This window comes from Capra hircus, chromosome 2, assembly GCF_001704415.2.
Source record: "Capra hircus breed San Clemente chromosome 2, ASM170441v1, whole genome shotgun sequence".
In the NCBI taxonomy this organism is placed as follows: domain Eukaryota; kingdom Metazoa; phylum Chordata; class Mammalia; order Artiodactyla; family Bovidae; genus Capra; species Capra hircus.
Genome location: NC_030809.1, coordinates 11,009,095 through 11,034,464, shown reverse-complemented (window position 1 = coordinate 11,034,464; position 25,370 = coordinate 11,009,095). Strand labels below are relative to the sequence as shown.

The window sequence follows — 25,370 nt, the reverse complement described above, 5'->3', positions numbered from 1 at the left end:
AGTGATTACACACAGATAATTCTTACAGGCTCCGAGTGAGAATAAATACTAACTTTGGGACTCAAGACAATTTTCTTCTCAACTGGTGTAGTCAAACATTGGGTGGGCCAAATGCCCAAGGCAGGTGCAGGATACTATGAGAATATTAAAATACAGTTTTCTGGAGCATTCCAGTACATAAAACAATATCATAATCATTTTCTGTAAAGGAAGCTTGGGGAACTATGTTCCTTCAGGGGAAAAAATTATGAATACTCCTTCCTTGGCTGGAATACTCTCTGCTCTGCCCTTGTTGAAAAATGCTTCTCTTCTCTGTTATGTATATTAAGTCAGAAATACACAAAGAAACTCTACACAACTTCACTCCCGTATCTGGACTCACGCTGTAGTATGTTCCGTTGTTCTAGTTCTTCTGGTGTTGGTCTCTGACTCAGTCGTCTAAAAAGGAGAGAAATAAGAGTTTTGTCTATGTTAAACCACCCAATCCTGTTTATACAGATCTGTTTTGGTCTTAGTTTATGTTAGCCCCTACACTAGAAAGAAATCAAAAAATTTTCAGAGTCTTGATATTTCATTTGGTTAACTGATTGTTTATGAACATTTTTCACACTGAAAGTGTTAATACATACATTACAATGTAAAAAGGGACTGTACCAGCAAACAGAAGACTAGTTTTGATGCCAGCAAGTTCTGTCACCACAAAAAAGCTTAGTTAGACTCTGAGTGTACTCATGTGTAAAATGAACATTTGGACTGCTTTTGTGACTCCCAAACAGGTCTGCTCCTTCAGCACATGGGTTAACACAGATCCTCAAAGATATTAATAAAGATTCTGATTTTGAGGACTGAGATTTTATATGAGTATGTATGTACATATATAAATATTTTTAATGCTTCCCATAAGACTCTGATTCCCCTCTTTTTACTTATTTAAACTTTTACTTTTTGGCCATGCCTTGTAGCATGTGGGATTTTAGTTCCCCAACCAGGACCCAAACCTGTATCCCTTGCATTGGTAGCATGGAGTCTTAACCACTGGATCACCAGGGAAGCCCCTCTCTTTTTTAAATTTTTATTTTGAAGCACTACTTTTTATTATTTATTTCCTTTTGCCTGTGCTGGGTCTTCATTGCTGTGGGCAGGGGCTTCTCACTGCGGTGGTTTCTCTTGCTGGGGAGTATGGGCTCTAGGACACAAAGGCTCAGTAGATGTGGCCCATGGGCTTAGTTGCCCTGAGGCATGTGAGACCTTCATTCCCTGAACGGTGAAGCTCTGTACCCTCCACTGGCAGGAAGATTCTTATCAATTGGTCCACCAGGGAAGTCTTTCTTTTGATTTTTAAACCAGTGGTTTAGGAACCACTGGAATTTAAACTTGTCTCTTTGGGGGTTATATTCTGTAAAACCTATGATTTCAATTTTGGTCCTCTCGGAAATATTGATAAAATTTCTTATTTCCTTACCAGATCTGAGATGTTAGTCACCAATGAAAACTTGTCACTTCTAGAATCAGAAAGTTCTTCAATTCTTACTCTTAATGTATAATTCTCAACAGTATCTAATTATGTGCTGCTGCTGCTAACTCACTTCAGTTGTGTCCAACTCTGTGTGAGCCTCATAGACGGCAGCCCACCAGGCTCCCCTGTCCCTGGGATTCTCCAGGTAAGAACACTGGAGTGGGTTGCCATTTCCTTCTCCAATGCATGAAAGTGAAAAGTGAAGGTGAAGTCACTCAGTCGTGTCTGACTCTTCATGACCCCATGGACTGCAGCCTACCAGGCTCCTCCATCCATGGGATTTTCCAGGCAAGAGTACTGGAGTGGGGTGCCATCGCCTTCTCTGAATTATGTGCTAGTAATGGTATGGACCTAACAGAAGCAGAAGATATTAAGAAGAGGTGGCAAGAATACACAGAAGAACTGTACAAAAAAGATCTTCACGACCCAGATAATCATGATGATGTGATCACTAATCCAGAGCCAGACATCCTGGAATGTGAAGTCAAGTGGCCCTTAGAAAGCATCACTACGAACAATAGCTAGTGGAGGTGATGGAATTCCTGTTGAGCTGTTTCCAATCCTGAAAGATGATGCTGTGAAAGTGCTGCACTCAAAATGCCAGCAAATTTTGAAAACTCAGCAGTGGCCACAGGACTGGAAAAGGTCCGTTTTCATTCCAATCCCAAAAAAAGGCAATGACAAAGAATGTTCAAACTATCGCACAGTTGCACTCATCTCACATGCTAGTAAAGTAATGCTCAAAATTCTCCAAGCCAGGCTTCAGCAATACATGAACCGTGAACTTCCTGATGTTCAAGCTGGTTTTAGAAAAGGCAGAGGAACCAGAGATCAAATTGCCAACATCTGCTGAATTATGGAAAAAGCAAGAGAGTTCCAGAAAAACATCTATTTCTGCTTTATTGACTATGCCAAAGCCTTTGAATGTGTGGATCACAATAAACTGTGGAAAATTCTGAAAGAGATGGGAATACCAGACCACCTGACCTGCCTCTTGAGAAATCTGTATGCAGGTCAGGAAGAAACAATTAGAACTGGACATGGAACAACAGACTGATTTCAAATAGGAAAAGGAGTATGTCAAGGCTGTATATTGTCACCCTGCTTATTTAACTTATAGGCAGAGTACATCATGAGAAACGCTGGACTGGAAGAAACACAAGGTGGAATCAAGATTGCTGGGAGAAATATCAATAACCTCAGATATGCAGATGACACCACCCTTATGGCAGAAAGTGAAGAGGAACTAAAAAGCCTCTTGATGAAAGTGAAAGTGGAGAGTGAAAAAGTTGGACTAAAGCTCAACATTCAGAAAATGAAGATCATGGCATCCGGTCCCATCACTTTGTGGGAAATAGATGGGGAAACAGTGGAAACAGTGTCAGACTTTATTTTTTTGGGCTCCAAAATCACCACAGATGGTGACTGCAGCCATGAAATTAAAAGACGCTTACTCCTTGGAAGGAAAGTTATGACCAACCTAGATAGCATGTTAAAAAGCAGAGACATTACTTTGCCGACTAAGGTCTGTCTAGTCAAGGCTATGGTTTTTCCTGTGGTCATGTATGGTTGTGAGAGTTGGACTGTGAAGAAGGCTGAGCACCGAAGAATTGATGCTTTTGAACTGTGGTGTTGGAGAAGACTCTTGAGAGTCCCTTGGACTCCAAGGAGATCCAACCAATCCATTCTCAAGGAGATCAGCCCTGGAATTTCTTTGGAAGGAATGATGCTAAAGCTGAAACTCCAGTACTTTGGCCACCTCATGCAAAGAGTTGCCTCATTGGAAAAGACTCTGATGCTCGGAGAGATTGGGGGCAGGAGGAGAAGGGGACTACAGAGGATGAGATGGCTGGATGGCATCACTGACTCAATGGACGTGTCTCAGTGAACTCCGGGAGTTGGTGATAGACAGGGAGGCCTGGCGTGCTGTGACTCATGGGGTTGCAAAGGGTCGGAGACGACTGAGAGACTGAACTGAACTGAACTCTTTAGTTGCACAGAAAACTCCCAGGCCCATTTTTTATACAATTTACAATTATCTGTATTTCAGAGTTTTTCTTGTCTCTCTGAACAAGACCATCTTTTTTCAACAAGTATTAAAAGACACAACACCACAGCTTTACTAAGGTATAAATGACATACAATAAATTGCATGATTTGATATCCTGACATATGTATGTACCTATAATCTCATCACTACAATCAAGGGAAGGAACACAGCCATCATCCTTGCAATGATTCCCAGGGCTGCTGTAACAAGTCACCACAGAGTGGATGGCTTATAACAGGTGCTCACTCTCTCCCAGCTCTGGAGGCCAGAGCCCAGAGCCCAGGCGTCGTCAGGCTGGCTCCTTCCGCAGGCTCCCAGCCCCTCTCCCGGCTCTGGAGGCCAGAGCCCAGAGCCCAGGCGTGGTCAGGCTGGCCCCTTCCGCAGGCTCCCTGCCTCTCTCCCGGCTCTGGAGCCCAGAGCCCAGGCGTGGTCAGGCTGGCCCCTTCCGCAGGCTCCCTGCCTCTCTCCCGGCTCTGGAGGCCGGAGCCCAGGCGTGGTCAGGCTGGCCCCCTCCGCAGGCTCCCTGCCTCTCTCCCGGCTCTGGAGGCCGGAGCCCAGGCGTGGTCAGGCTGGCCCCCTCCGCAGGCTCCCTGCCTCTCTCCCGGCTCTGGAGGCCGGAGCCCAGGCGTGGTCAGGCTGGCCCCATCCGCAGGCTCCCTGCCTCTCTCCCGGCTCTGGAGGCCGGAGCCCAGGTGTGGTCAGGCTGGCCCCTTCCGCAGGCTCCCTGCCTCTCCCGGCTCTGGGGCTCTTCAGCTTTCAGATGCATCACCCTAGCTTCTGCGCTAGTCTCCTCGCATTCGCCCTACGTGTGTCTGAGTCTCTGCGTCCCAATTTCCCTCCCCTTATGAGGACACGAGTCACTGGATCAGAGCCTACCCTAACTAATCTAGGATGTTGTTATTTTTCACTCGCTAAGTCATGTCCAACTGTATGCAACCCCATGGACGGCAGCATGCCAGGCTCCGCTGTATTTCACTTTCTTCCCAGAGTTTGCCCAAATTCCTGTCCGCTGAGTTGGTGATGCTTTCTATCCATTTCATCCTCTGTCGCCCCCTTCTCAGGCCTTCAATCTTTCGCAGCATCAGGATCTTTTCCAGTGAGTTGGCTCTTCACATCAGATGGCCAATGTACTGGAGCTTCAGCTTCATCATCAGTCCTTCCAATGAGTATTCAGGGTTGATTTCCTTTAGGATTGACCTGGTTTGATCTTGCAGCCCAAGAGACTCTTGAGAGTCTCAATTCAAAATCATCCATTCTTCAGTGTTCAGCCTTCTGTATGGCTGCACTCTTATTGTGTACATGATCACTGGTAAAACCATAGCTTTGACTATATGGACACTTTGTTGTCAGTAAAGTGATGTCTCTGCTTTTTAATGTGCTGTCTAGGTTTGTCATAGCTTTTCGTTCAAAGAGCAAGCATCTTTTAATTTCATGGCTGCAGTCACCATTCACAGTGATTTTGGAGCCCAAGAAAATCCAGTATGACTTCAACTTAAATTGATTATATCTACATAGACCCCCTATCCAAATAAGGTCACATTCATAGGTACCATCTTTCCAGGCAGAGCAGTGGTAAAGAATCATCTGCAATGAAGGAGTCATGGAGTCATGGGTTTGATCTCTGGGTTGGGAAGATCCTCTAGAGGAGGAAATGGCACCCCACTCCAGTACTCTTGCTTGGAAAATCCCATGGACAGGGGAGCCTGGTGGGCTACAGTCCATGAGGTGGCGAAGAGTCAGACACAACAGAGCAGGTATGTACCATACGTACCAGAGATCAGGATTCATTTTGGGAGGTACAACTCTACCTACTATGACCTTCCTGACAAAGTCTCATTTCCTTTGTAATCACTACCTCCCTGCCTCCAGGCAAACACTCATCTGCTCTATTTACTCTCAACCCTCCTGCCCCCAGGCAAACAATGACCTGTTTTATGTATAGTTTCCATTTTCTAAAATTTTATATAAAACCATAGAGTATGCACTCTTTTTGTCTATTTTTTTCACTCAGGATAATTACTGAGATCCATATAAGCAAAGGCATTATTAGTAGTTCATTCCTATTTACTGCACTGTAGTATTCCATCATTCCTTTCCATTTCACATTACGCTCAAAATCCTTCAAGCTAGGCTTCAGCAGTACATGAACCGGGATTTAGAAAAGGCAGAAGAACCAGAGCTCAAACTGCCAGCATTCGCTGAATCATAGATAAAGCAAGGGAGTTCCACAAAAACATCCACTTCTTCACAGGGGCTTCCCTGGTGGCTCAGGCGGTAAAGACTGCCTCACATGCTGGGAGACCTGGGTGTAATCCCTGGGTCGGGAAGATCCCCTGGGAAAGAAAATGGCAACACACTCCAGTATTCTTGCCTGGAGAATCCTATGGACAGAGGAGCCTGGTGGGCTACAGTCCATGGGGTTGCAAAGAGTCGAACACGCCTGAGTGACTGACACTCACTTTTCTACTTCACTGACTAGGCTAAAGCCTCTGACTGTGTGGATCATAACAAGTTGGAAAATTCTTAGAGATGGGAATACCAGACTACCTTACCTATCTCTTGAGAAACCAGTATGCGAGTTAAAAAGCAACAGAACCAGACATGGAACAACTGACTGGTTCAAAATTGGGAAAGGGGTACGTTAAGGCTGTATATTATCACCCTGCTTATATAACTTACATGCAGAGTACATCATATGAAATGCTGGACTTGATGTATCATAAGCTGGAATCAATACTGTTGGGAGAAATACCAGAAACTTCCGATATGCAGATGATACGATTCTAATGGCAGAAGGTGAAGAGGCACTGAACAGCCTCTTGATGAGGGTGAAAGAGGAGAGTGAAAAAGCTGGTTTAAAACTCAACATTCAGCTTTGCGCAGTGGCAGTATCGTAGCCAATGAGATTTATCCGAGGCGCGATTATTGCTAATTGAAAAAAAAAAAAAACAAAACCCTCAACATTCAAAAAACTAAGATCAAAGCATCTAGTCCCATCACTTCATGGCAAATAGAAGGGGAAGAAGTGCAAACAGTGACAGATTTTATTTTCTTAGGCTCCAAAATCACTGTGGACGGTGACTGCAGCCATGAAATTAAAAGATGCTTGCTCCTTGGAAGGAAATCTATGAGAAACCTAGAGACTGTATTAAAAAGCAGAGACATTACGTTGCTGACAAAGATCCGTCTAGTGAAAGCTATGGTTTTTCTAGTAATCATATATTGATGTGAGAGCTGGGCCATAAAGAAGGCTGAGCACTGAAGAACTGATCCTTTTGAACTGTGGTGCTGTAGAAGACTTTTTTTTTTTTTCAGCATTTTCATTTATTTGGCTGCTGCTGCTGCTAAGTCGCTTCAGTCGTGTCCAACTCTGTGCGACCCCATCGACGGCAGCCCACCAAGCTTCCTCGTCCCTGGGATTCTCCAGGCAAGAACACTGGAGTGGGTTGCCATTTCCTTCTCAGGGATCTAGATCCCTGACCAGGGATCTAGTTCCCTGACCAGGGATCAAAGCCAGGCCCCCTGCTCTGGGAGCAGAGAATTTTAGCGACTGGACCACCAGGGAGGTCCCTGGAGCACACTCTTGAGAGTCCCTTGGGCTGCAAGGAGATCAATCTAGTCCATCCTAAAGGAAATCAATCCTGAATATTCACTGGAAGGAGTAATGCTAAAGCTGAAGCTCCAATACTCTGGCTACCTGATATGAGGAGCTGACTCACTGGAAAAGACCCTGATGCTAGGAAAGACTGAAGGCAGGAGGAGCAGGGGCTGACGCAGGATGGGATGGTTGGATGGCATCACTGACTCAATGGATGCGAGTTTGAGCAAAGTCCAGGAGATAGTGGAGGACAGGGAAGCCTGGTGTGCCAAGGGGTCACAAAGAGTCAGACACAACTGAGCAACCAAACAACAAATGACTAATGATGTTGAACATCTTTCCATATTCTTACTTGTCATCTGTGTATCTTTTTTCATGATGTGTCTTTTAAAGTCTTCTGCTTCCCCCACCTTTCTGTTTCTAAATTAAAAAAATATATATTCTTCTTTATTTTTGGCTGAGCTGGGTCTTTGTTGCTGCATGTGGGCTTTCTCTAGTTGTGGTGAGTGGGGACTGCTCTCTAGTTGTGGTGTGCAAACTTCTCGTTGCTGTGGCTTCTCTTGTTGTGGAGCACGGGCTCTAGGGTTTGCGGGCTCTGTAGCTGTGTTGCACGGACTTAGTTCCCCTGGGGCATGTGGAAAAAGTAGCTTTCAGAGAACAAAAAATTTTGATGAAGTGCAATTTATCAATGTTTTTCTCTTAAGAATCATGCTTTGAGATCATATCTAAGAAAATTTTGTCTAAACCAGATTCTTCTATATGAGTGAGTCTCTTCCTGGGCTCCCTCTTCTGTTCCATTGATTTCTTTGTTCATCCTCCTTATGTCAATTTCATAGTGTTTAGGTAACTTTAGCTTTATAATATGTCTTAAAATAAGACAGTGTTAGTCCTCCAATCCTGTTCTTTTTCATAGTTGCTTTATATTTCTGACAACTGTAGAATCAGTTTGTCAGTTAAAGTCCACTAAGGGGCATTTTGATTGGAACTGCATTAAATCTGATGTCTTGATAATACTGAGACTTGTGATCCATGAAAATGTTATTTCTCTCCATATATTTAGGTTTTCTTTACTTTCTTTACCATTATTTTATATTTTACAAGGCACAGGTCTTACATAATCTTTCATCAGGTTTATCCACAATATTTAAAGGTTTTTTTTTTATGGTATTGTAAATTGTTATTATAAATGTTAGTCTCTCATATTTCTGCATTTCAATTTCAGACTATTCATGGCCAATGTTCAACAAGCTCTTCTAAAACTATTACGACCTGGGAAAAAACACTCAACGATGAGCAATGTAATAAAGCAAAAAGGAATCTATTATCAAAGATTGCCATTTTTGGATAAAATGTACAATTTGTCAGGAATACAGTCAATAATAATGTAATATCTTTGTATTGAGACAGATGGTAACTAGATTCATTGTGGTGAGCATTTTGCGATGTACAGAAATATTAAACCACTATGCTGTGTACCAGGAACTAACATAGTATTGTTATTGGAGAAGGAAATGGCAACCCACTCCAGTGTTCTTGCCTGGAGAATCCCAGGGACGGGGGAGCCTGGTGGGCTGCCGTCTATGGGGTCGCGTAGAGTCGGACACGACTGAAGCGACTTAGCATGCTCTGTACCAGGAACTAACATAGTATTGTAGGTCAACTATACTCCCAAAACCAAACAAATTCATGGAAAAAGAGATCAGATTTGTGGTTACCAGAGGCAGGGGGTGGGAGAGAGGGAAGGAACTGATAAAGGTGGTCAAAAGGTATAAACTTTCAGTTATAAAATAAATACTAGGGAGGTAATATACAATGTGATTAATTAATATCTATGTTATATATATATATCAAAATCATTAAGAGAGTAAGTCCTAAGAGTTCTCATCACAAGGAAAAAATATTTTTCCTATTTCTTTTATTGTGTATCTATAGATGATGGATATTCATTAAACTTATTGTGATAATCATTTTATGATGTATGTAAGTCAAATCATTATGCTCATTAATATAAATCATTATGTTAAACTTATATAGTGTTGTATGCCAAATATGTCTCAATAAAATTAAAAAGAAAAAAATCCCCATTTTTAACTAATTGCTAATCTTGATGACCTCCTGGTAATACTCAGAGAGCCACAGGTCTGCATTAAGATTGCCATCTTGGCCAACAGCAGAGCCTGGTGTCTGAGGTAGGAGAGGAGAATGTATTTTAATGAACAGGCATCCTTACTTAAATATTTTTAAGGACTATACCAAAAGTTCCACCTTTTTTTCCTTACTCTACCTAGAGAAACATCTGAGGTGGGCAAACACTTGTCTGTCTACCTGGGCTCTACTTGTAGTACATATGCAGGAAGCTGGCTTGCATTCAGTTTCTCTATGCTTTTGGTTCCAGCGACTTGAAAAATACATTAATACTTACACTTTGAAAGGAGGCAGTTACATGGAACATGTGAAATAGATACAATGGAAATTGTGGGTGTGATATTTAACTGGGCTGGGACCTCAGGTCTGAACAACAGGATAAATGCCAGAAAAGCCTTGCTGTCCTAGGAACCACCTGAATTCTTAGAAACTAAAATTTAAAAAAAAAACACTTATGTCTATCTTGGGGCTTCCCTGGTGGCTGAGTAAAGAATCCACCTGTCAATGCAGAAGATGTGGATTCCATCCCTGAGTCAGGAAGGTCCGTTGGAGAAGGAAACGGCAACCCACTCCGGTATTCTTGCCTGGGAAATCCATGGACAGAGGAGTCTGGCAGGCTACAATCCACGAGGTCACAAAGGAGTCGGACGTGACTCAGTGACTAAACAACAGCAGCAGCAGCATGTCTATCTTATGGTGTAAAGCTACGGCAGCCATCTAGTTCCTTAATTTCCAAATTCATTGAAGATACCCATCTGTGCACAACATGTACTTTTTTTTTTAACTATGCTTTTCTTTTTAACTAACTTTTTAAAAAAACTGTTTCTAAAATTAAAAAAAAAAAGGATATATGAATGCTCCACCACCAAGTAAGTCTCTAAGACATTCTCCAGGCTAGAATACTGGATTGGTTAGCCTTTCCCTTCTCCAGGGGATCTTCTGAACCCAGGGATCGAACCCAGGTCTCCCAGGTTGCCTGGGTTGCAGGCAGATTCTTTACCAGCTGAGCCACAAGGAAAGTGCAAGAATACTGGAGTGGGTAGCCCAGTCCTTCTCTAGGGGATCTTCCCCACTCAGGAACTGAACCAGTGTCTCCTGCATTGCAGGCAGATTCTTTACCAACTGAGCTATCAGGGAAGCCCATATATACTGGCATAATCAAATCAAATCAATATATTCTAAGAAAAGGCCTACCTGATCAGTGTGTTCCCAATCTGGTGCCGGATTTCATTCCACTCCTCTTTGCTTTTTCGAGGCCAAGAATTCATGTTTATTTCTGGTTCACTAGGTTTGTGGTTCAACTTCATGGCCAGCGTGTCTTTCCTCTTCACTTTGTTGGCCAGAGCACCTTTGCACAAGAGAAAGAAAAACATGTAGAAGCTTCAGGCTCAACCTTACCTGGAGCTAGGTAAGGATCTGAGCAAACATTATCAGAATCCCAGCTTTCTAATTGGCCTCCAATGAGTCACCTAACATAGAGGTGGGGGTAAAGCTAACGATATCTAAAAACCTTTGCAGCAGATGGACTCAGATGGGTTAACTATACCTTTTCTCTTCTACCAGTTCTCTCTCTACATTTTCTTCTTAGTAAGAGTTGCTCGAGGAGGGATCATCTAAGCAGGGGACAGCCTCTGAATTACAACAGAGAGGCGTTCGAACTAACACACCTCAGATGGTTCTCCTCCTAAAATTGCTTTCCATTTTCAGGAATCAGGATTCTATTATTTGCAGATGGGTATATATGAACCTTTTTTTTTTTTTTTCCTTTGCCCCATGAACATAGTTAAGTTTATAAGGCTGAAGGGGAGTATCACTTTTGTCTTTTCCACAAAGCCCAAACACCAACATTCCTTTACTCCACATTTTTTAATACCATCAAGATAAACATTTTTTAAATCAAAACTAAACACATAAAAACCTGATTGATTCAATCTATTGGGCTCCCTCTCACTGGCTTGTATGATGGGAACAGCAAGGACAAGTGTCTTTCCCAGAGGCTTCCAACAGCAGTCAGCCAGACGACTGGGTGGGAGAGGGTGTCTGCATCCATGCATCTCACAATTGCTAAGACCACACATAGCTGTATCTGTAAGAGAGCCTCCTTTCTCTTTCTCTCCCCTTCTTACTATGATGGCTTTCATCTTCATCCTCTTCATCTCGGTACTGAATGGGACCTTCTGAATCAGAGTCACTCTCTTTCCCTTCTTCTTCCTCCTGCAGACACTGCGGTAGTTTAGGAACGACTGAGGTAGATGGTACATCTTCATCGAATGCAAATATGTGGCTTTGCTCCTCCTCTTCTTCATCGGCTGGACTAACAAATTAACATAATTACATTTCCCTTTCAGAGACAAAGAGTAATTGATTTGCAAGTCAAAGTATTAAATAACTGAAAAAGCTCATGAATGAAATAATTTATAGTTCTTTTCCTTATTTTTTCCAATTTGCTAAGAAACTTTTTAGCAGCTATTAATCTGAAGGGTTCTGGGTTCAAATCCCAGAGCTACAACTTATTTACTAGACTGTAAGTGACCTAATTTTTCTGTAAATGGGGATGATACCTACCTTGTTAGCTTGTTACGAGAATGAAATAGACAAATTCTAGAATGCACTAGTGTCTGGCACACAGGGCCTCGATGATCTATATATAAGAGGCAAGTCTGCTTTGGTCTGATTAAACGAGAAGACTACACAGCATCTAACACAGTATTTGGCTCATGGAAGATACTCAATAAAAATACTGAACCCATTTCTTAAACCAAGGAAGCAAAGAGAAGTAAAGATGAAAGCTAACTTTTCCCTTTACATTCTGGAGGCATAAAACTATGACTTAACCTACTTCAAATTCCTAAACTGTCTCTTTCCAGGATATGAAATAAATAAGACCAGGAAGAACAAGAAATTATGGCAGAACAAATAAAAAGGAGGATACTGAAACAGCTCTACAACAATGCTTTTAGTAAGACAAGTTTCCAGCTTGCCAAGAAATGTTACTCTTCAGTCACAATTTGTCTGAATTTTAAAAAGACAAAGTAGGAATAAGTACCGATGCTACTTTGAACAGACTGGGTGGGGACAGATGAACTAGAGAAAAGATGAGCGGTTCCAGTCTATGGAGCTGGAATACTGAGCCATCTTTCAGAGCTCCCTTCTTTTTCTTTAGGTTTCTCTGCCCTCTCTACCAAGATTATACGCCAGGCACTTGAGCTTTCAGGTTTGCCTAACTGCATTCTCACAAGCTTATGAGGTGGGAATTATTCCTGTTTACAGGCTGGACAACTCAGGAGCAGGAAGGCAAAGTGACACACACTGCTGTAAGCTCGTAGTAAGGGGCAGAGCTGGGATGGGAACCCAGAGCTACCTTGCTCCAGGGCCAGTGTTCTTCAGCACCATGTTACACTACTCCCTCTATATGACATAAAAGTGCACAGTGGCCTTAATTTTGAAGTAGAGAAGTTTGTAATTTCTGTATTATGGAAATTTCTGCCATGGAAACAATGTTATAGAAATCAGGAGGGTAAAAGTCCAAATTCAAGAACGTGTCTTATTTGTTGAGTACTCTTCCTAAGTTTGTTCACATTTTCTCTATAAGTAATTTTTTCCAACAAAGGCTAGCTAGAGTAAAGAGGGAACAAGAAGCAAGCTTGAAAGGCACTCACACTTTCAGCATTTCAATAGTGATGGGAAGTGACCTGGTCCGACCCAGGGTACTGCTGTCCTCAGAAAAGTTGTCACTGTTCTCGAAGAGCAACGAATGAGCTCTATGAGAGCCCTCCAAGGGAGGAGTCATGGGAAGTGGGCTGGTCAGGGCCTGCTGGATTCGGATGTGCAGCGGGACTGGGGGCAGCCTAGGGGGTACCTGGGGCTCCCCGAAGCTGTGGTCCAACATCCTCTTGGGTACTTCCCTTTTCTGGCTTTCCTGCTGGGGAATCTCCTGGGGTAGGTCTAAGGAAGGTGGAAACTCAATTTCTGGCACAACTTGAAAAGTCTTAGCAGGGAATGGAGGGGACCGAGGGGGTTCTGGAGGTATATGAGCAGGCAGTGGGGATGAGGAGGAGGGAGTCAGCAGGGGTTCAGAGCCCACAGAGCATACGCTCTTCTCTCTCTGATCACTCGGTGCTTTTGTGGCGGTGGTGGCGGCAGCAGCAGACTCTGAGGTGGGTACCAAGGCTGATGGGATGCCTCTCTTCGGTGGTAAAGGTGGGGATGGCTTTGATAACAACGTACCACTGTTTATTGCTTGGGACAGTTCAGCTGGAAGAGAGAAAGCAGTACCTCAATTTAAGATGGTTTTATAGTGCTTTGAGGGGCCAGCCCAGGACCTAGAATTAGAGCTGAGTTCAGTCTTCATCTTCCGTGCTAATTATATCATTTTATGGCTTTGCCATTCTCTACCTCATCATGAAACAAAAAATTAATATTTAAATATGTAGAAGATCCAATAGACATATAGAGGTGTAAGAAGACCACTACCTTAATACTCTAATGAGAAATTTCTCACTTTTTTAATAGCAGACATGACAACTTTTTATGACTTGATCTTGGTATAGATGAAGTTAATACAAAAAGAAACAACAACAACAACAAGTGGCTAATAAGTTCTTTTGTCTAACAACACTTCATATTCTTATACAAGAGATCATCTTTACCATCTTACAGAAGGAAAAACTGTGGCCCCAAAAGTTAGGTGGCTTGCCCAAGATCACACTACAAACTGGTAAGGACTCAGCTAGTTCCCAGGACTCAATCTTAGGAGGTTCCATCCTCTGGGTTCCCTGACTTTGTTTTCCACTAGTAGCCACACCTCTTCCTGTCCTTTGCCTCCAATCTGCTGTCTCCACTTTTCAGTACACACGGGGTCCTTGATGACAGGCCATGCCTTGTCTCCATCAGTATATTCACAGGGGCACAGTGCCTGGCACACAGTGGTCCTCAACACATGTTTATTAGATGAGAGGCCCCTCCCCTGTACCATGGCAGTATATATCCTTATGTGACCCCCCCAAGCCCACACATCTCAGGTGTCGATTGAGCGAAGTCCCTTTTAGAACTCCAAATGGCTTTTAAGAAGTGGATCGTCACGTCACAAAAGGTCAACCTGGCAGAATAATTTAATAGCAGTTCTCTCTCTCTCTCTTTTTTAACTTTCTAAACAGTAGTTCTCTTGGTCACCAACCTCCGACCCTTGACCCAAACCCCTCACTTTGGTCTCACCAATTGTTTACAAAGGTTTTATATGTCTTACCTAGACAGCAACACCTCAAGTTTCCCTAAAATAAAAAAAATTAATTGCTCTAAATCCCATTCCATTGGCAGCATTCAAAGTAAAAGTCTAGCTAATATGATAATGTTTTAATGTTATTCTTCGTAAGTAAAATTTTAAAAGGTATTTCTAGAAAAATACTACATATACTTATAAAAAAGGATTCAAAAAATGGAAATTTTAGGAGCAATGAAAGAGATATATTCTGGTAGATTGGATTTTTGCTGGCTGGCTAAAAATTGTTGCTGTTCAGTTGCTGGAAATGGCTAAAAACAGTGGTTAGCTATTCCATCTACAACAAAATCCAACCCTGACAAGATCAAATCTGAGTATTTTAACAACTGAATTGATAAAGTAAGTTACCTTTAGTGATTTAAGGGAAACACTTTCCTGAAAAGGAAAGGACCTCTGGTACACACACTGTGATAATGGCATTTGGCATGGGAAAGCTGCAAAATGTTCACTGGAGGGGTTACAACTCCCTTCATGAGCTATTTATGGAGGTCCTTCCTTAGTCTCAATACTCCTAACCACTCCTTAGTCCTAATTCTATCATGCCTGTTAGCAGACACAGCAATATCTAAATACTGGTTTCCAAATGTTTGTGTTTCATGGACCAACATTATTAAAAGGACATTCTCAACCAATCTCAGGTTGTTAATCTTTACATTTTAATTATTTTCAACCAAGGGTTTTTTTGGCCATGCTGCATTGCTTTTGAGATCTTAGTTCCCCGACCAGGGATTGAACCCAGGCCCCCAGCAGTGGAAGCATGGACCTAATCACTAGACCATAAGGGAATTCCCTCAACTAAGCCTTGATATTCAGTAAACCGCTCATTAGCATAACCCTTTCATGAAAGACATGGCCTTTTAACACCAAAGAATCAAGAAGATCCATAATTTCAGAATAAAGAGTAAATTCTTTTTTTTTTTTGGCCATGTCCTGCAGTCCGTAGGATCTCAGTTTCTTGACCATGAATTGAACCCATGCCATAGCAGTGAAAGCCTGGAATCTTAACCATTAGGCCAACAGGGAACTCCCTAAAGAACAGTTCTTTAAATCTATTTAACTTTAATAAAAACTCTGTGAACTATCCTATTTTTCTCTTTCAGCTGAGGACTGCTCATGGACTGCTGGACTCATGGACCCTCAGTCACAGGGCCTACTGCTTTGGGCTATTCACCTGAGGCCAAGAGTGGCCTCTATAGTTTAGCCCAGGATACAGTATAGACAGCAGTGGTTCCTGATGTGTGCTGCCCATATACAGAGCATCAGCAGCATCTGCGAACTCATCAGAAATGTAAATTCTCAGGCACTACCCCACACTTACTGAATCAGAAACTCTAAGGGCAGAGCCCAGCACTCTGTGTTTTAACAAGCCCTCCAGGTGACCACAATGAGAACCCCTATATAAACAGCAGTTTGAAAACACAAATGTACAGAGGCCTGCACTCCAGAGTTGAAAGGCCTGTATTTGGTTTCTATCTCTCACTAACTGCAACCCTGAGTCAATCACAACTTCTTCACTTTCTTATTGCCCTAACTGTACACTAGATAAAATAGATAAAACTTCATATGGAGGTTTTGAAAGTAAGTGTATGAAAGTTCCTTGATCCTCAGAGATAAGTTAACATGGCACTATCCATCCAAGGTGGTGATAATAATAATAACCTCCATCCTGTTTTTCTCAAGCTACTCCAACCTGTTATACTCGCAATGAATTCTAAGCCCGTTTTTCAAGGTTCTAGTCACTCCACCTAATTTGGTTAATTAGCCATTTAATGAGCATACTTTTTATTTCTTCATTCAATCATTAACAAAAACTTTAAGCAGTACTAAACCTAATATCATTTTTCTTGAGAAACTACTTTTTTCTTCTCCTCCCTTTCTTGAAAATTCCTCTAAATTTATATAAGGAAAGCCAATCTAAATATAATTCCTGTACATATAAAAAGCTTACTAAACCAATAAAAAGTTACTATCTTCCCTGCTTTAATTCTTCTACCACTCATTTTATTACGAGTAGCATCCTTAACTCTCCCAAGACAAAACGTGATTTTATCAGGACAGTTTAAGTAGCTTTGCAGTTCCCCATGAACATGCTATGCTAGATACTGAACCACAAGCTACACAGGCACCTCTACAATCATCATTTTATCTACTGGGTTTATGTTGAAGGAAGGCATGCACTGGCAGTTGAAAGTGGGTTAAAAAAACACACAAAAAACAAACCCTCTCACCATGTAGGTCAAACCCACTGTGGTCTGTTCATATGTCTAGTCCCCCAACTATAAACAGCAGTTAAGAAACACTGCTTTAGGAAAAATAAATATTAATCTCCTAAACCTTGAACCTAATTTCAGTGATATCTGACCCCACTCTGTTTCCATTCATAGCCATCTGTCTCATTTTTAAGACTTTTTTCTATACTGAGGGCATTCAAAGGGACAAGCTATGGAGAACTCTCTCACAGACCAAATCAATATTGTACCAATTATCCAATAAGACCACCATCTAAAACCAAACCAAACCCCAAACTTTGGGAAGCTAAAGACTTACGTACCAATGACAGGGTTGCTGTTTCTGTGAGTCGGTTTCGGGGGTGGAATAGGGGGCTGCTTGGCAGGGCCTGTGTGAGTAAGGCTCAGGGTAGCAGAGGTGTGAGTGCTGGCAGGAGCAGCGGGCAGAGCTCTGGGTGCTTGGGAAGGGGGGCCAGAGCAATGGACAGTTTTTCCTGGGTTCGTGGCAGCCATGGTAGCAGCAGGTGTTGTGGTGATGGCAGAGGTGGAGGTGGACGAGCTGGGTCTTGCTGAGCTGCCCAAGGAAGTGGCATCCTTTGCTTGCCCTTCATTTGCTTCTTGAGAAGAGGACAAGTGTCTTTTAGGGGGAAGTAAAGGTTGTTTGGGTATACTCTCAGGAACAAACTCTGCTTCAGAATGAGGCTGGCTTCCATTGGAGCCTGTGAAATAATAGATGGGATTTAAAAGGAAAGAGAGTTATAAGACAGGCTGAAAAAGGTAACACACCTACTGCTTGTGGTCAACTCCATCTATTATTTAATGTACAGGCTGGTTTACAAAGTTTCCCAACCTCGCACACTTTAGGTATGTAACACTTTCTCAATCAGTAAGAGAGGCTTGTTATGATAGTGATTTTTCACACGAGAGCCAGGCAACTGGACACAGAGTTCCTCGGGTGAAGGAGGAGGGATGTTTAGCCTGAAAAATCCCACACACATCTGATATTTAATAGCCTCTTCCCAGCTGGCTCAGATGGTAAAGAATCTGCCTGCAATACGGGAGACCTGGGTTTGATCTCTGGGTCGGGAAGGTCCTCTGGAGAAGGAAATGGCAACCCACTCCAGTATTCTTGCCTGGAGAAATCCATGGACAGAGGAGCCTGGCAGGCTACGGACCATGGGGTTGCAAAGAGTTTGACATGACTGAACAACTAACACACCTCAGTCCTTGAGAATCACAAATTTAGGTATTTTGTAAATATAAGAATGAGGGGAGAAATTCTATTTCAAGCACTAACTAGTTGAAGAATTGCTAGAGGGAAACAGAAGTCCCTCTGGATTTTACTTCTCCCCTGGCTCCTGCAATCCCCTGAGATAAATGAGAATGACTGGTCCATGGCTCTTAAACTAAAAAATTCAGAGTTAATTTACCTAGTCGCTTCTTCGGCTCCTCTTCTGGAACAGGCTTCCTAGGACTTGCTATTCTTCCCGACTCTTCCTCTACCTGGACTGGGCTAGAAGATCTGGTGCTCCCTATAAGGGTGGTATGGCCATTCTTTAATGTGGCATGGCTCAGCTTCCCTGGATCCTCACCACCTGCAAGGTCCAAAGAAAGAGCAAACTGGTGGACTGGTGTTGTCAGGCAGGGAGAAGAGTCGGCAATTTCTAACCTTTCTTACCCCCTTTATCCAACCCTCTTCCTGTTTTAGCTTATTATCGAGATCTAAATTATTTGGATTTATAGTAGTAATGAAAATAAGTAATTCCTTTCTCCAATAAACATTTGATTGTCTATTATGCACTTTGCTACATGAATAAGACAGATTCATTATACACAGGTAATCACTAGGTTAAATGTTAAGAGCTATAATGGATAAAGAAGGTAGGAATGAAGAAACAATTCTCCTGGGGGTGGCAATGGGGTTAGAAAAGCTTCACAGAAAGTGGTAGCTAAACTGGGTCTTAAAGGGGGAGCAGTAGCCTACCACTTGATGACAAGATAAGGAAAGACATGTAGGAAGAAAGAACAGCATGTATGAAGGTATGAGATTATCTGACATGTTTGGGAACTGACAACTAGTTTGGCCTGGTAGGAGAACAGCTGCCCAGAAGAAAACGTTAACAGGAATGAAAACACAAGCAAGAACAGAGAATGGAAAAGTAAGCAAGAGCCAGGCTATGAAGGGTACCAAACACCAGGTAAAGGAGTCTGGACTGAATCCTGTAGGTAACAGGAGGCCAAAGAATTCAAGTAGGAGAGAGATATAATCTGCTCTGTCTTCTAGAAGATTAACTCTGAGAAGGATGAGAAGGATGCATTAGGCAGTGATTGGAACGGGAAAGCTAATAATGAGCAGAAGCCAGGTGAGAAATAGCAGAGGTGCCTGAGGGCATCAGGAGTGGACAGCAAGAGGGAGAACTGATAGACAGATCAAAGGTAAACATAACATACATGACGGATTCCTATAAGCTAAATGGCAGGAATGATCACCGGGCTGCAGGGTTTGCGATGACCACTCATCGCTATTACACTTGTAGGTTAAGAACTTTTCATGGAACAATTACACAAGTGTTCCCGGTTATTGCTGAGGTTACCTAGACTCCTTCAGAGGAGAGAACTGAAAAACTGAGGTTGGAGTCTGAAAACTGTCTCACCTCCTAGTGTCATGGGAACTGGAACTAATTACTCTCCAGTTAACTCTCTTCATATTTCAGAGGGGGATACTCCTTGCAGATTCCTGCACCCCAACCCAGCATTTCCTACTAAGAAATTAGACGGTATCATTCTTCACACAGTCTCAATAACAGGTGGAGCTTGGGTTAAAAATAGTGAAAAAAAAGTCAAATGAGTACTGAATGAAAATGTACTTCTAAAGTGAAAGTATTCTGACAAGTTTTTTTTTTTTTTTAATTTTACAACAGAGGAGGGGGCAAGATGACAACAGCTATGCAAATATAGTAAGTTACTACTCATGTCAATACAGCTCAGCTTTAACAAAAATCAGGGCTTTTTAGAATGTAAAGCAATGAATCACTTCAAAGCCTACAAAGACCCCTACTTTTGAAAAACACGTAGTCAAAGTTTAAGACACATTATTAACTAGTTTCTACTCAGCACATACCAGCAAAAGTGATCAGTCATTTCTCAAGCTACTTAATCAGGACTGTCTACTTTGAAGTAAAATTTCTTATATTTAATGCAAAGAGTCTGTGCTGAATGCTAATGGAGTAGAATAGAAATATTAATAGAATCTGGCCTGAACATCTATGAGTGGTTTGCAACCCCCAACTCAGAAAGTCCATGATATATTTTATAATACAGTCAAGTCAGAACCATAATCAAGCCAAAAGCCATTTCTGAGTATGAAAAGAATTGCAAGGTTCAAATACTGCTTTTAACCTAAACTGGAGATCCATAAGCAGGCTGTAAGACCCATCTCAGTTTCTTCTTACAGAATAAAGCTTAGGTCAGTTCTCTGGTTAGCATAGGGGCATCTTGTCCAATGGTTACAATTCCCTTATCAATTAGACCTTCAAGCTTGCTTCTAGGCTAAAAATAACTTGGATCAAAAGCCAGTAGGAAGCATATAGCAAAATTGACTGAATAAAGGTGAAAAACAAGAAGGAAGTAATGTATGGGGTTTGGCGAGTGAGCAAGAAAGGTGAGAGACAGGAGAGGGCATGGGGTAAGGAATAGTTATTATCAAGAAAGCAATGGCCAAAGGTGCTGTAAAAGAGGCATTATAATTGTAGTTACCCACCTAAACACCTAGAAGATTTTGTGTCCTACTGTAAAAAACAAATAGACTCATGAAAAAACAAGTTATACACGCTCATTACTCACCATGCAGAAAATTTAGAAAAACAGAAAGAAAAAATCTTCTATACTCCCATTCTAACATCCAGAAATAACTAATGCTAATAATATTTTAGTATATTTCCTTCAAGTTTGTTTTCTCTGCTTAGTTTTTATATAGTTGAGATAATAAATACATAATTTAATTAAAATTTGCAAATAAGCAACACAATCACATGGTTCAAAACCTAGAGTATAATATTCCATCAGTTTGGTTCCTTTCTCCCACCAACCAAAGAATATGATATATTTTTAAAACTTTGCTTTCAGATTTTGCCTTTCGCAAAGTAGCTCTAATGAAGAGAAATGAAATGCAACCAGCGTATTATAGTCTTACTTTTCTGATAAGCTGCTTCATATAAGTCACACATTGGAGAAAGTTCTGACATTATTAAGCCAGCAGTGAGTGTTGAAATACCAAAGCATGATCTTCATGACAGACTAACAAGAAAGATTAGGGCAGCAGCAGGGGCGTGGAGATGTAGTTGATAAAAAAAGAAAAGAAAATGACACAGCTCTATAGCTAGCACAAAGCTGAGGATGTACAAACAGAAAGAGAATGCTTGCCCCAAGGATCCTTCACCAACCACTAAACTGCAATTCCAGAGTTAAAGACCACAGCCAGATAAGGAAGGCACTTTGGAGGGAAGATTGAGGGAAGTTTATTCCCCCCTCTTCAGTAAGAAAACAGACTTTAATATAGAAAATTAGAAGGTAATTATTGGAAGAAATAAAATCATTTTACGTTTACCCCTTAAGTTGACATTCTTAAAAAAAAAAATCAATTATCCTTTTTATGTTTTATTTAATATTTTTTCTTTACTAGATGTTTTCATTCCCACAAAAAATATATGCCTCCTTATATGTAATAACAGAGAAGGCAATGGCACCCCACTCCAGTAGGCGGTGGCAGCCTACTCCAGTACTCTTGCCTGGAAAATCCCATGGACAGAGGAGCCTGGTAGGCTGCAGTCCATGACGTTGCTAAGAGTCGAACACGACTTAGGGACTTCACTTTCACTTTTCACTTTCATGCATTGGAGGAGGAAATGGCAACCCACTCCAGTGTTCTTGCCTGGAGAATCCCAGGGACAGAGGAGCCTAGTAGGAGGCTGGCTCTGGGGTCGCACAGAGTCGGACACAACTGAAGCGATTTAGCAGCAGCATGTGCAATAAAGAGGTGTGGAGTGGGAGGTACAATTGTGGGGCATAAGATAGGCTCAAGGATATATTGTACAACAAGGGGAATATAGCCAATATTTTGAAATAACTCTAAACCTTTAAAATTATATTCAAAAAGGTTTCTTTAAATAAATACAATATAGATGGTATGGCATTGAATTTTACAGAAATATCTTAATCATTATTTAGTATTTTTCATTGTCAAGTTTAACACCAGTAGAGAAAACGGTACAAAATAGAAATGTAAATTTCAAAAACATATTACCAGGAAAACACTTGAGTGAGCATCATGGACATTAAGAAATATTATAAAATGTTTCTCCTTCCCCCACAAAACAATTACTCTTCTAACTCTTAGATAATCCTTTCTTTGTGTTTTTATTATAGTTTAACCATATAATCATATATTTTCAAACACTGTTCTTTCTTTATACTTACAGAAATAATACAATATATATTCTTTCATGACTGACTTCAATTGCTCAGTATTACTGATGAAATTCACATTAAAGGAAGTAGGTATAGTTTGTATTGCCATATAATATTTCATCTTATCAATGTATATCCCAAGTTACTTATATATTTTACTACTGAGGACATTTGGCTTGTTTCTAGTTTTGCTCTGTTAATACACATTGCGGCTATGAGCATATTTATATATATTTCCTGATACACGTGTATACATATGTTTTTGTTCCATATATACCAAAGACTGTACATAGGTTTTGGAGAAAGCAATGGCAACCCACTCCAGCACTCTTGCCTGGCAAATCCCATGGACTGAGGAGCCTGGTAGGCTGCAGTCCATGGGGTTGCTAAGAGTCGGACACGGCTGAGCAACTTCACTTTCACTTTTCACTTTCATGCACTGGAGAAGGAAATGGCAACCCACTCGTGTTCTGCCTGGAGAATCCGAGGGATGGGGGAGCCTGGTGGGCTGCCATCTATGAGGTCACACAGAGTCGGACACGAATGAAGTGACTTAGCAGCAGCAGCAGTACATAGGTTTACATATTTCCAGCTTTTGTAGATTACGTTAAACTATTTTTCAATGTGATCATTCCACTTTAACACTTATACCAATAGTTGTATGTAAATTCCACTTATTTCATACCCTCATCAGTTCTTGTTCTTGGTCATTTGGTTAATTTTAGGTTTTCTAGTTTATGCGTAGAGCTCTTTTATTTTGGTTTTAATTTGCATCTCTTAATTACTAATGAAGTAAGAAACCCACCTTTTTCTCTGTTTATTGGGCATCTGTATGCACTCTTCAGTGAACTGTCTGTTCAGTGCTTTTGCCGACTTTCCTACTGATTGCCTTTTCTTTTTTAATCAAAGTTTTAAAAATATATATGCTAGATGATGAAAGTTTTTTAAAGTCCCCTCCCCTCTCAACAACAGCAATAATAAAGAAAGAAAATTCAAATGCCTAGTCAGAACTAAAGACCAAGTGTACAGAGACAGGCATATGCTATTTGAGTGTATGCATACTTACCCTGCTCAGAGTCTTCCAACAGAACCCCTCTTTTAACCAGCTCTTCTCTCGGTTTTCGCATAGATATTTTTCTCTCTAAAACTAACATTAAATTAGAAAACAATATTCAGAAATGTGTGGACAAAAGTCAACATCTTAGGTAAAAGAATACAGTGGTTCAATTTCTATTCTTAGGAAAGAAAAGAATACAAAACCAACCTTCAAATTTTAAAACTTAATTTCTCTGGCATCCTGTGCTATTGGGAAAGTATCATTTCCAAAAGGAACTACACAAGTTCAGCTTTACAGCACCTCCCCCCCCTTTTTTTCACGCCATGAGGCTTATGGAACCTTAGTTCCCTGACCAAGGATTGAACTCTGGCCTTTGGCAGTGAGGGGGAGGAATCCTAACCACTGGACTGCCACGGAATGCCTTCCTTTTTTTTAAGAATTATTTGTTTATTTGGCTACACAGGGCTCAGTTGCTCTGTGGCAAGTGGGATCTTAATTCCCCAACCAGGGATGGAACCTGAGTCCTCTGCATTCCTTCCTTTTTAATGGAAATTTCAATAATGAGATATTATGGACGAACTTTCTCTGGGAGGAAGTAGCCAGAATAGGAAAAAAGAAGCATCTCAGGGCTTCCCTGGTGGTCCAGTGGTTAAGAATCTGTCTGCCAATACAGGAAAAATGGGTTTGATTCCTGGTCTGGGAAGATCCCACATGCCACAAGGCAACTAAGTGCGTATGCCACCGCTGAGACCAGGCTCTGGAGGCTATGCTCCCCAACAGGAGAAGCCGCTGCAGTGAGAAGCCTGCGCATGGCAACTAGAGAAACCCCACAAACAGCAATGAAGACCCAGTGCGGCCAAAAAAAAAAAGCATCTTAGACTTGCTGTAGTTCAGGAGCTCCATTCACCACTCAATTGATAAACATTAATCCCATCAAAATACTCAGTGAGTGACTACTTGGTTTTTTAATTCTAAAAGATTCAATTTCCTATTCAAATAGGGGGTTAGAGAAAATTGGGAAGAGAATGAAAAAGTTAGGTACTTCCAATGGGGAACTCTTTGACTCAGAACATATACATCAATTTTACCATCTCACCTTCTGATGTCTCTTTGAATTTATCACTTTTTTTTTTCCGCCATTTCCACGGCTTGAAGATCTTGCCAAAGCCCGAGAACTTGCTCTTCCTTTTGGTAGGAGGCGTTATGTCTCCTGCTTCCACGCAGTCCATGACCATGCCTAGGTCTGCACTGGGCTGACCTATTTCTTCTGTTGCATGAGAGGGAGAGAGGGAAGACAACAGCCAATTTATTATTTCAACATAATCTTGAAAATGTCCCTTCCCCTCTCTTCCTGTGGTAGTTGGAAAGGATCAGAGCAATGATGAACAATCATGCAGACAGACTCCCTGACATCACATGGACACCAGACATCAAAATCCATAACAGATAAATTACTAAGGGGAAAAAGAACCAAATGGAGCTGACACATCATCTTAGGACAAAAATTCAATGAGATGATCATAATCAGCTCAGATGTCTTAAAGGCACATGCACACACCAATGTGAATCTCTTCCTAATATGCAGGAGATCTTGCCTCACTGTAGGCTTCTTGGCATGGGGGAAGGCCAGTTAACAATACTATCTCTTGTGTCACTGAAGCAGAGAATTCCACCATTGGTGAGTGAGTCATTTTCTCTGTTAAACACTGCCCTCTCCCTGCTCTCCTTTCTCAGGATAAACAGTCAGGGAGGGGATAACACTTTCTTGCGTATGTTATCAGATTATTTTCTCCCTTTGCAAAAAAGACCTTAGGTCATTTGGGAGTACTAGAAGGGACTTTCGGGGTGGGACAGGGGTATTAGAGATGCTTCAAAACAAAGGAAAAATTTTAAGTAGAGATGAGAGTCCAGTTTGCTTATCATAAGGTTGCTTTAGGGACAAAACTGATTCTAAAGATTTGACAAGAAACATAACTGACATGATAAATGTGCAGGACTGAAATGAAAGGCCATGAGTCCCTCATAATGACCA

The 25,370-nt window shown here is 41.5% G+C and overlaps 1 protein-coding gene across 4 annotated transcripts in view; it reads right to left on the bottom strand.

Moving 5' to 3' along the window:
* PHACTR4 (phosphatase and actin regulator 4) overlaps positions 1-25,370 on the bottom strand; it is a 105,966-nt gene that overhangs the window by 9,707 nt on the left and 70,889 nt on the right. For 3 of the 4 annotated variants that reach the window (XM_018056902.1, XM_018056899.1, XM_005676771.3), the window contains 8 exons: positions 24,435-24,605; positions 23,348-23,428; positions 18,246-18,410; positions 17,139-17,534; positions 12,969-13,563; positions 11,436-11,623; positions 10,504-10,657; positions 383-438 (listed from right to left, as the gene is read on the bottom strand). In XM_018056902.1, the coding sequence (XP_017912391.1) occupies positions 383-438; positions 10,504-10,657; positions 11,436-11,623; positions 12,969-13,563; positions 17,139-17,534; positions 18,246-18,410; positions 23,348-23,428; positions 24,435-24,605 (1,806 nt within the window). Of the gene's footprint in view, positions 1-382; positions 439-10,503; positions 10,658-11,435; positions 11,624-12,968; positions 13,564-17,138; positions 17,535-18,245; positions 18,411-23,347; positions 23,429-24,434; positions 24,606-24,809; positions 24,815-25,370 lie in introns of those variants that run through there. The other variant, XM_005676775.3, reaches the window with a different exon arrangement.